Source organism: Balaenoptera physalus, assembly GCF_965194825.1.
Source record: "Balaenoptera physalus genome assembly, chromosome: 14".
Classification (NCBI taxonomy): Eukaryota; Metazoa; Chordata; class Mammalia; order Artiodactyla; family Balaenopteridae; genus Balaenoptera; species Balaenoptera physalus.
Genome location: NC_138893.1, coordinates 83,382,600 through 83,393,649, shown reverse-complemented (window position 1 = coordinate 83,393,649; position 11,050 = coordinate 83,382,600). Strand labels below are relative to the sequence as shown.

Below are 11,050 nucleotides of genomic sequence, written 5' to 3'. Positions count from 1 at the left end.
GCTCCCGCGAAGTGGCCGGCTGAGGCGGCCGCTGAGCTGCGCATGCGCCATGGGCCCCTGTGGCGTAGGACCTCGTCCCGTCGCGACTCACCGCAAGGCGGGGACTGTTGTTGAGGGGCTTCGGCCGTCAGAGTAGACATGGGGGCCGGCCGCACGGGGGCTGTGCTTGCCGCCCTGGGAGTACTTAGTGTCTGTGCGGCCAGCGGCTCAAGGCCCGTGGCGGAGGGGGAGACCGGCGGGGAGGTGGAGTGGGCGGAGCCGTGGGACGGCGCAGTTTTCCGGCCTCCCTCCGCGCTGGGCGCAGTGGGGGTGGCGCGCGGTCCGGTGACCCCGCAGCCGGGGAGGGGGGAGGTGGTGGACCTGCCGGTGCTGCTATGGTGGAGCCCAGGGCTGTTTCCTCACTTCCCGGGCGACTCGGAGCGCATCGAGTGCGCGCGCGGCGCGTGCGTGGCGTCCCGGGACCGACGGGTGCGGGGAGACTCGCGGACGCGCGCGCTGCTCTTCTACGGCACCGACTTCCGCGCGTCCGAAGCGCCGCTGCCGCGCTTGGCGCACCAGAGCTGGGCGCTCCTGCACGAGGAGTCGCCCCTCAACAACTTCTTGCTGAGCCACAGTCCGGGCATCCGCCTCTTCAATCTTACCGCCACCTTCAGCCGTCACTCGGACTACCCGCTGCCGCTGCAGTGGCTGCCCGGGACCGCCTATCTGCGCCGCGCGGCGCCTCCGCTCCCGGAACGCGCGGACTGGCGCCGCCGGGGCTACGCGCCGCTGCTCTATCTGCAGTCCCACTGCGACGTACCTGCGGACCGAGACCGCTACGTGCGCGAGCTCATGCGCTACATCCCGGTGGGTGAGGGCGGGGCGGGAAGGGGAGGGTGGCGCGCCGGGCTGAGGCCGCGACCCCTGGTGGCCAGGCCGACGTGCCATACCTTCTTCTTCTTTTTTTTTTTTTTTAACATTTTTATTGGAGTATAGTTGCTTTACAATGGTGTGTTAGTTTCTGCTTTATAACAAAGTGAATCAGTTATACATATACATGTATCCCCGTATCTCTTCCCTCTTGCGTCTCCCTCCCTCCCTCCCACCCTCCCTATCCCACCCTTCTAGCTGGTCACAAAGCACCGAGCTGATCTCCCTGTGCTATGCGACTGCTTCCCACTAGCTATCTATTTTACACTTGGTAGTGTATATATGTCCATATATACATAACCCATACCCTCTTGACGGCCGTGCTGTACCCCACTCAGGTGGACTCATATGGGAAATGCCTGAAGAATCGGGAGCTGCCCACGCCGCGGCTACAGGACACAGCCACAGCCACCACTGAGGATCCAGAACTCTTGGCCTTCTTGTCCCGCTATAAGTTTCATTTGGCCCTCGAAAATGCCATCTGTGACGACTACATGACGGAAAAACTGTGGCGCCCCATGCACCTCGGTGCTGTGCCTGTGTATCGCGGCTCTCCCTCTGTGAGGGACTGGGTGCCCAACAATCACTCCATCATCCTCATTGACGACTTTGAGTCGCCGCAGAAGCTGGCAGAGTTTATTGACTTTCTGGACAAAAATGATGAGGAATATATGAAATACCTGGCATACAAGCAACCTGGGGGCATCACCAACCAGTTCCTTCTGGACAGTCTGAAGCAGCGGGAGTGGGGAGTGAATGATCCTTTACTGCCTAACTACCTTAACGGCTTCGAATGTTTCGTCTGTGACCACGAACTGGCTCGGCTGGATGCCGAGAAGGCCCATGCAGCCTCTCCTGGGGACATCCCTGTCCCTGAGCCTCATATTGCCCAGCCCTCACACATGGACTGCCCAGTGCCCACACCTGGCTTTGGCAGTGTGGAAGAGATTCCTGAGAATGACAGGTAAGGGTAGCTGGGGTCCCCTGTGGCTGTCAAGTCAAATGATTTATTGACTTGCTTCCTGCAGGCAATAAATTAGCACTAGGTGCTGAGGGGATGTTGTATAAGGAACTTATGACGTGGGATCACTCTGCCTTTAAGGTATCAAGAGTCTAGTTGTGGGGATAAGACAAACTGTGAAAGCTCAGTAAAAGATGTGAGATATCATTCAGGGCAACAACATACGAAAATCAGCTTTTGTAAACAATGTTTGCAGTAGTGGTTCAAAAAAAGCTTCAACTAGAGCAGAGGGCCCGTTCAGGGAAGCAATGGGGAAGAGACAAAGCTGGGCCACGTTGTACATATTCTGAATACTAGGCTCTGGAGCTGGACTGTCCTGAAAATCAACTCAGCTATTTATTGAGCACCTTCAGCATGGTGGGGCTGGGGATGAGAAATACAGAAGTGAGTATTCTGAGGGAGGTTTGTCTGCAACAATCAGGATTTATACCTGTTAACCTGGTGTAACTATTAACAGCACCTCCTTTCACTCTTAAAATTACCCTGATTTGGATGATAAATTATATGTTTGTCCTAGACAGAGTAGAAGGGATGCTTTCAAAGGATGATTAACAATGGTGGGCAGTGTGGATTGGAAGGGAAGTGAGGGGGCTGCTGCAGTAGGTGGCAGAGGGTGGTGACACTGGGAAACAAGGTCAGCATGGGAGGTGGGGTGGGGAAATGTTGAAGCCATTTGCAGCAAACCACACCTGTTGGGGGAGGGGTGATAAAAGATTATTAGCCTTGAGAAAGAGAGGCTGCTAGAATGTCCTGCAGAGATCACCTTGGACAGTGGATGGCAGCAGAGGGCTGGCACAGTTTGGTCCTGGGAGTGGAGATAATTTGTATCCAGTAATTTACATCAAGTAATTTGTATCTAGTTTGTGCTGAACATAATATTATGATTTATCAGAGGAAAAGTGTAACACATTAAAAAAAGAGAAACATTCAGGTTGTGTCTCATCAAGATACTGGATACTATTGCAGTTTCATTTTGGTTATTGAAATAGGTGTAACATAAAAGGTAACCATCTAAATATGCCCCCTTGCTTTTCTTAGGGAGATTACTGTGTCCATAGTTTGGCCCCTGTCCTGCCTGCCTCTTAATTCCCCCCACATTTGGGGACGAAGAGCAGGCAAGTCAGGAAATTTAACTCATTGGGGGAGGGGGGGGGTGTTGTGTGATAAATTTGTGTTTGTGGCTTACTGCCTGTCACTTGGACTAGTACTGGGTTTACTTCACATTTCCTTCCCTCAAAGCAGATCCCTCATCCTAGCCAGAAACCACTGTATCTGCTTAAGATTTCTTTGGCCATTCAGAGAAAGGTAGGACTCATAGCTGTGCTGAGGTTCCATAATCCAACTCCCATTTTGATGTTTCAGCTGGAAGGAGATGTGGCTGCAAGATTATTGGCAAGGCCTGGACCAGGGGGAAGCTCTCACTGCCATGATCCACAACAATGAGACACTGCAGAGGAAATTTTGGGATTACCTAACTGAGATCTTCATGAAAAGGAACCAAAATCTCTAATTACTCTTGCAAGAGTCCTTAACTTGATAGAGCTAAGGAGATGGAAGTCCTTATTCTACCATGGGACATGAAGGGTATCTGCTATGCAAGTTCTTAATGAACACTGTCTTACCATGAATTCAAAGAATAAGTTATATCTACTGATATTTTATCCTAAAGATGTGTAGCCAGGGTCTCAGTCTATGGTAATAGGGCCTCTCCTCAAGGAGAGATGGAGGCATCCAGTTCTTGGTTTAGTGGGAACCAGAAGCCTGAAACACCCATTTGATTAAAGGTGCTGATCAACAAAAATTTTAAAGAACTGCTTATTTCTCTAGCCATATCATCCTCTCAGTCATGATTGGGACAACACGTTAGTACTTGGCTGTGAATTAGGTAAGATGGGCCAGGTTTAGCGTCTTTAGAAAACTACTGTGCTATTCCTCAAACCACTCATTATTCAGTACCTTTCCCAATCTCTTTTCCTCATCTCTTGCTTTATAAACTGTTATGTTGGTGGTGAAGCAAAACTCCTGGTGGGTTGTATTCTGGCTCTCTGGAGTTGTATTTTTTATATCATTTACTTTGCTTTTCATGTCAACCTTTTCATTTTGAATGGCTTTTTCTTTCCTGGTTTTCCACAATTTCTGTTGGAGACGGAGTAGCCTTGCCACTATTCCCACATTAGTTTTCCCCAGCATTAAACTGCCTGTAGATTTGACAGCTTTTCTTACTGCTGGTTTGCTTCTTATCTAGGGCATATCTGAAATTCCTTCTCAACTCATGAGTAGAAAGATTCAGTGGCTAATAAATGTCATGCCAATTTAATGAATTGTCCTGCTCTATTTTAGATTAGAGATGGAGACTCAGGCTGGAAATGACAGCAGAAAAAGCTATAATGATTTTGAAATGTTGAAATAGGCCAATGTGAATCTAAGTGCAGATTTTTATAAGTCCTTGATCTCTTCTGTCTGCCTAATGAACTCTTCTATTATTTTTATATGCTACAAAAGTCCATTTTCCCCCAAAACTCATGAAATTATGGCCGAAAAAAACAGCCCAGCAATATAGCTCTAGTAAGTCTCTCACATTCTGTGGCACTTTTCACTTTAAGTGGGATAAATATTCCAACTTCATTCATTCTATTACTGTTACAATGCACAACTTTATAGTACTTACTGAGACTACATTTTGATGGAGCCCACCCACCTAAGCTCAAGGGCATGAGAAGCGAAGCAAGACATTTAAGCCATCACAAGTGGCTGGCTAAATAAAAAGTTGTTAGTCAGATTTAGGGAGGTAGCCAGACCCTTCTCTTGCTGTGGTTTAAACATACAGCTTAATGGACAGGGAGACCATTTGCTTTTTCTGGGGCAGTGGAACAAGAAAGAATACCTTGGATCTTAGAACTACCCTGGTTGTAATATTGTATTAATGAGTTATCACTAGAGAAGTTCCATAGCTTATCAATACGTCTGGTTTAACTTAGTGTGTGTGTATGTATGTATATATACACACATTAATTTACAAACATATATATATATATAGTTGTAAAGACTGAAGAGGAAGATGATGCTTATGACTTCAGTACAGACTATGTATAATAGAATCTTGTCCTTCTATAAGATTTTGTTGGTTTTTAATATTTTGAGCAGACTGCTAAGCTGTTCTGAGTGTGATATACCAGCTTGTTTTTTTTTTAATTAATTTATTTTTTTTTATTTTTGGCTGTGTTGGGTCTTCGTTGCTGTGCGCGGGCTTTCTCTGGCTGCAGCGAGCGGGGGCTACTCTTCGTTGTGATGAGTGGGCTTCTCATTGTGGTGGCTTCTTATTGCGGTGCCTTCTCTTGTTGCGGAGCATGCGCTCAGCTTCAGTAGCTGTAGTTGTGGCACGGGGGCTCTGGAGCGCAGGCTCAGTAGTTGAGGCACAGGGGCTTAGCTGCTCCGCGGCATGTGGGATCTTCCCGGGACCAGGGCTCGAACCCGTGTCCCCTGCATTGGCAGGCAGATTCTTAACCACTGTGCCACCAGAGAAGCCCACCAGCTTGTTTTTAAATTTAAGAAATCCAAAGCTAACATCAAGTGTTTATTTAAAAAAATAATGGCACCTGCTTGGAATGGGGTGAAGATTTACAGAGAATTTACAATTTTTGGCTGACATGAAACTATATAATATACTGCAAAATGGAAATTCTGCAACAGACCTCACAATAAACATTTATATATATGGGGTGCTCATATATTGTATATATATGAGATGCTTCAACAACTAGGGTCCTAAAGATGTGGCCAAGCAAAGCTATAATTTAGGCTGGGTTTCACTGCCAGGGTGGTTCTTTTTTCTTTTCCTTTTTTTTTTTTGTTGGCTGTGCCGCGTGGCTTGTGGGACCTCAGTTCCCCGACCGGGGACTGAACCCGGGCCCTCGGCAGTGAAAGCACAGAGTCCCAACCACTGTACCACCAGGGAACTCCCTTTTTTTCATTTTATTTAATAAAAAATGCCCTTCATAACAGCATGGAAAGTTTTCTGTTTGGACTTTTGCAGAAAAGAATAAGAGAGAAAGACAGACCTTCGAAAATCCTTATGTTAAAATTTGATATAGTAAGTACTCTTACAAAAGAAGCCAAATTCAGGACTCTGATTTCTAAGCTTGCAATCTATTTAAATGCAGATGCTGGTTTATATAGTGCAAAATACATTATTACCCAAGTGCAAAATAAGGTTAGGACTCGAATTTCATTATGTGCAATGAAAAGGGTAGGTGATGGTTATGCAAGGTGTAGAATCATCCCTACCTCTCCTGTCTAATTACACCAGTTCACACTGGCATTACCTCAGCACTTTTATGTACAAAGTAGGCCAGTTTTTTATGAATGATTGTGGCTGGAGACTCATGCCTGCTTTGTGGTCAGTGCTTCCCAGACTTTCTCCTTTATTCCTCTTACCATAAAAGTATTCAAAACCAGGTGCTACATTTCCACAAGGGAGAGCAGAACCAGGAATAGCCACATGGCTGTCTAACTAAAGGCTTCACTTTCTCTGTGGAGAAAGCAAGCAATGTGAATTTTCTCTGGTTTGGGGCCCAGCCTGCTCTGTATACAGTAGCAGGCTTGGGGTTATTGGTGGTAGAAGTTCTGATAGGAATTAGCTTTATTTGTGTTGCTGCAGTGGGGGTGGAGCATGGGGCTCATGCCTTTATTATTCCTGAGTTGCTGCTTCTATTATCACAGGTTTAATTTTGTATAATAAATGGCTTCTTTTTAAACAGTGTCTTCTGCTTGGTTTTATTTCTGGGGTAAAGATGGTAAAGCTAGAGACTTGCCAAAATATTTCAAACATTTGTTCATTTAACAAGTATTTATTGGCACTACTCTAGGCCTTGGGGATACAGCACTGAACAAGATAGACAAGGTCCCTTGTCTCATGATGCTTACATTTTAAATGGATGTTGGGGGGGTAAGGCTGTAAACAAACAATAAATGAACAAGATAATCCAGACTATGATAGGTGCTCTGAAGAAAATAAAACAGGTTGATGGTGGTTTGGATGGAAGTCAGGGAAGTCCTCTCTGACATGAACTGGGACTCAATAGAAGAAAAAGAACCAGTCATGCAGAGATAAATGGGAAGATTCCAAACATCTGTGATAAGTGATTAGCACACACTAAATATTGCTTCTCCATAGTAGTCATCTTATGAACTACAAGCTTGTCCAAGTTATGGTTCCATTACCAGAGACATTTCTTGGAGCTCATGTGTAAATGCCTTGAGAATGAGTGGTTCATCTTTGGACTGAGTTTTGTAAACAGCTAAAAGTCACTTGGCGGGGGTGGGGTGGGGGGCGGGGTTGGGGGAAGAAACTATCTTAGAACCAAGTCTGATTAAAGCTAGGCATCATAATTGAAGGGCCAAGTGTATAAATAGGAATGGTACTGCTAAGTATCTTCAGAGGATTGGCGAGAGGATTAAGTAAAACGATGAATGCGAGAGAGTGCTTAAACCTCACCCAATCCAGTGAGATCACTACAAATGAACAAACGATATCTAAGCAGCAGCAGCTGTTAGAGTAAATGAGCCTATTTTTCTTCCGGCTTCGGAGTGGCTCTAAAGGTAATCAAAACCAACAGTTCTTAAAGGTTTATTAAAATAAAATCATTCCCAACGTAGCATCTTAAACTCTCATATTTTGACTCGCTCCCATCCTCTCTGCCCTTGCCTATGTCAAGCACCCTCTAATCCAGACTTTACCACCAGAAACTAGAGTCCATTGATCAGGCCTCTTTCCTGGGTGTTCCCGGCCCAGTACTGCCCCAAGACTTCAGAGCCCGGAGCCCACAAGAGTCAGCGTAGATTCACGAAAGAGTCCCAAAGACTCTCCTCCTAACCTGCACGCGGGTCTGCACCAGCCGGGATCCGAACCCCGCATCAAGGCGACCCCGCCAAGAAAAGAAAAAGGTGCATGCTGGGGCGGGAGCACGGGGGCGGGGGGGGGGCGGGGGGGGGAAGAGGTTGTCGCCGAGTCTCGTCGAGCTCGTAGGGGTCACGCAGGGTCACGCACGGCGCCGCAGAGCCTGCCGGGAGCTCGGTGAGCAATGGCGACGCCCAGTCTCCGGGGTCGGTTAGCACGGTTCGGAAACCCGCGGAAGCCCATACTGAAGCCCAATAAGCCCCTCATCCTAGCTAACCATGTCGGGGAACGGCGCCGGGAGAAGGGCGGTGAGCAGTCGGAGCCGTGGAGGCCCCAGAGCGGAAGTCGGAGGAGTGCAGAGGGCTGCTGGGTGGGAGGGCCGGAAGGTAAGGGTCTCCTGTGACTGAGGGTCCCCGCGTTCTGCTCCTCCAGAGGCGACTTGTATCACGGAGATGTCAGTAATGATGGCTTGCTGGAAGCAGAATGAATTCCGCGACGAAGCTTGCAAAAAAGAGATCCAGGACTTCTTCGATTGTGCTTCGAGGGCTGAGGTGACAGGAGGCTCCTGGGGTGCCCTTTTGGGAGGAAAATGGGGGGCATACAGTAATGGTTCTTACTGCCTCTTGCTAGGAGATAAGAAAGTCCCTCTCATTCTAAAAGGGCGAGGAAATTTTTGGAAGCTACTTGAGTCACGCCAAAGTGGGAAAGGTTACTGTTTTGAAGGCATTATGATCTTGAGCGATTTGTTTCACTGCTTTTAGCTTTACCTGGTGCAGAATGAGGTTAATATTAATATCCACCTTACAGAATTTTGTGAGTGTCAAGTGAAGAGATGAACGGGAAAACCACTTTGTAAAGTTTAAATTGCTGTTCAAATAGACATTATTGTCTGAAGTAGAACTAAAGATAGTAAATGACAGGTTGTTTGGTTTCCAGCCTAGACTTAATTGCCAGCTGGCATGGTAGCTTCAGATCATACAGTCATTCTTGGGTCCCAAGTCCTTTTGATGAAAGGGGACTGGGAAGATGACACAGATCTCCAGGCTGGTTAATACCTTAGTGTGATTTGGGGTGTTGTGAGAACTGTTAGCTTAGGTTAGGGCCAACTTTGGAGCTGTCATTTTAATTTTTGTTCTGTGTTTTCAGGCAGCCCGAAAAGTGAGATCAATCCAGGAGGACCTGGGAGAGTTGGGGAGTTTGCCCCCCAAGAAATTGAATAAGTTGTTATGTAGGTTTCCTAACAAACCTCATGTCAGCTGAAAATGGAGAAGCATTTTCAATGACTGGACTGTAGCTTCTGAGAACTATGCAGAGGCATTTTAGAGATATTTGCACTGCCATGCTCTCTTTGAAGAGTAGGAGGCAAAACACTTTCTTTTACCCTTTGGAATCATTATGTGGGTGGAAATTATGCTTTATGTTGAAATAAAATCCTCTGAAGAGAACTTGGCCTTTTGTTGTGCATTAGGTACTCCCACCATAGTTGAACCTGTGTCCTCCCCTACACTCTGGAAGGTCTTTGCCCCCTAATTTGCACCAGGTGCAGGACAAAAACCTTTGTCTTGTCCTGCATTTGAAGTCCTGTATATCATTTAGTGCCCTTGCCTTTGGATGCATTAAGGATGTTGGAGTCTGTATATATGCAGAGTTTTTTTGCCATCATCTGTAAGTATTTAGTGACTACCTATTTTGTGCATAACCCCTGTAGGGTGCTGCGGGAATAATCAGAAGTTCACAAACTGATGACCCAAAGGTACTGCAGATGAATTTTATTTGGCCCACACAGTTAAAATTTTGTTTTTAAATTAGCTGGCCACATTCAAAAATAGGAAAAATGTCATAAAAAGCCCACTTTTTAGCTTTTCTTAAAAAAATCAAAAGATCTGGGAACCGTAGTTTCTTATTCCCACATGGAAATAAAGATTAATCAAGTAGAGCTGATTATCGTTTGTCTCCATTCTCCAGGGATCTGGCCACAGGACTCTCCCAAATGATGAGACTGAGACTTAATTGGCAATTATCTTCTTTGTGTATCACCTGTTCACTTCTCTCATTAAGTTGTCTGCCTAGCTGCTGAAGGCATTTACTTTTGTGACGTCCTGATATTAGAACAATTGTATAGCATTTTCTGTATACTCTGCCCGTCCAGGCATAACTGAGTTAACCTTTTCTATGTACTTTACAGCACATAACATCCCTTTAAATGTACAAAGGGATCATTGGGGGTTTTAAAGCTCCAGTGGGATAATTATCAAGATAAAGAAGGGGCCATGCCTCCTTGACCCCCCCCACAGTTACCTCTTTCTATAGTCCACATACCCCATTGGTGGAGCACTGGGCAGTTGCCTAGTTCTGCAAGCTGTTAGGAAGAAGCTCAGTGCTTAGGCATTTTGGACTAGCCTTGGAAGTTCTTAACCTACAGTCAATAGACTCCCAGTAAGAGGTCTGTGAATATGGATGAGAAAAAAATTTTATCTTTAACCACAACTTAAATTGAGCATTTCAATTAGGGCTGTGGGAAACCACAGTATTATTAGCAATACCTATATGAAATCACAGTATCTCAATATTTAAATTCATCACTAACTTCAAAATTATGGTAGTTATTACACTTGCTGCTGGATCTTATTTAATGTATAAATAAAGAAGTACTATGTTACAAATTTGTTTTATTAATATTTTGATAATTGTATTTCAACATAAAAGGTTTCCTTTGTAATTCTTTTATTTTGTTTACTTATAAACAATCTGAGAAGGGGTCTAGGGGTTTCACCAGGCTGTTAAACGGCCCATGGCACAAAAAAAGACTAGGAACCCCTGAACTCAAAGGCCCCACTGACAAACAGTGCAACCATCTCCTGAAATCAAACGCCTTCTTTTCCTGTTGCTTCGCCAATTAAACCCCATTAAAAAGTCTTCTGGAATGCAGGTTTCTGAACTACAATTCCCAGAAGGTGATGCGGCCCCGGGGCCTATCTGGAGTTAGGACAATAACTCCACCCAACGGTTCCTGTGTTTGTCTCTTGACAGCCTACAACTCCCGACATGCGTGGCGGCTGCTTATTCCTTCGGGACATTATGGACGCCGGGTTATTGCTGGGATCTGTAGTCGTTTCGTATACTTTTGGGGGTTGGCTTCCTCTTACGGTATCTGGGGGTGGGCTCGAGAAAAAAAAGTAGGAAATGTAGCAATTAAACAGGTTCCTTATATCCGCGCGTCCCGG

General features: G+C 45.9%; 2 protein-coding genes across 4 annotated transcripts; both read left to right on the top strand.

The window, feature by feature from the left end:
- Window positions 1-61: 61 nt before the first annotated feature.
- On the top strand, window positions 62-6,684 carry FUT11 (fucosyltransferase 11). The gene is made up of 3 exons (XM_082424531.1): window positions 62-846; window positions 1,248-1,873; window positions 3,293-6,684. The coding sequence occupies exons 1-3, from the start codon at window positions 139-141 to the stop codon at window positions 3,438-3,440; spliced, it is 1,482 nt and encodes a 493-aa protein (XP_082280657.1). The 5' UTR covers window positions 62-138; the 3' UTR covers window positions 3,441-6,684.
- A 1,285-nt stretch (window positions 6,685-7,969) lies between these two features.
- On the top strand, window positions 7,970-11,036 carry CHCHD1 (coiled-coil-helix-coiled-coil-helix domain containing 1). Of its 3 annotated transcripts, none has more exons than XM_082424174.1 (3): window positions 7,970-8,134; window positions 8,259-8,377; window positions 9,792-11,036. In XM_082424174.1, exons 1-3 carry the CDS (start codon window positions 8,011-8,013, stop codon window positions 9,834-9,836), a joined length of 288 nt encoding a protein of 95 aa, XP_082280300.1. In that variant the 5' UTR covers window positions 7,970-8,010; the 3' UTR covers window positions 9,837-11,036. The 3 variants fall into 3 exon arrangements, with proteins under 3 accessions (XP_082280300.1, XP_082280298.1, XP_082280299.1); XM_082424172.1 differs by lacking the exon at window positions 9,792-11,036 and adding an exon at window positions 8,973-9,271 and having other exon boundaries at window positions 8,259-8,429; XM_082424173.1 differs by lacking the exon at window positions 9,792-11,036 and adding an exon at window positions 8,973-9,271 and having other exon boundaries at window positions 7,972-8,134.
- The last annotated feature ends 14 nt before the right edge of the window (window positions 11,037-11,050 follow it).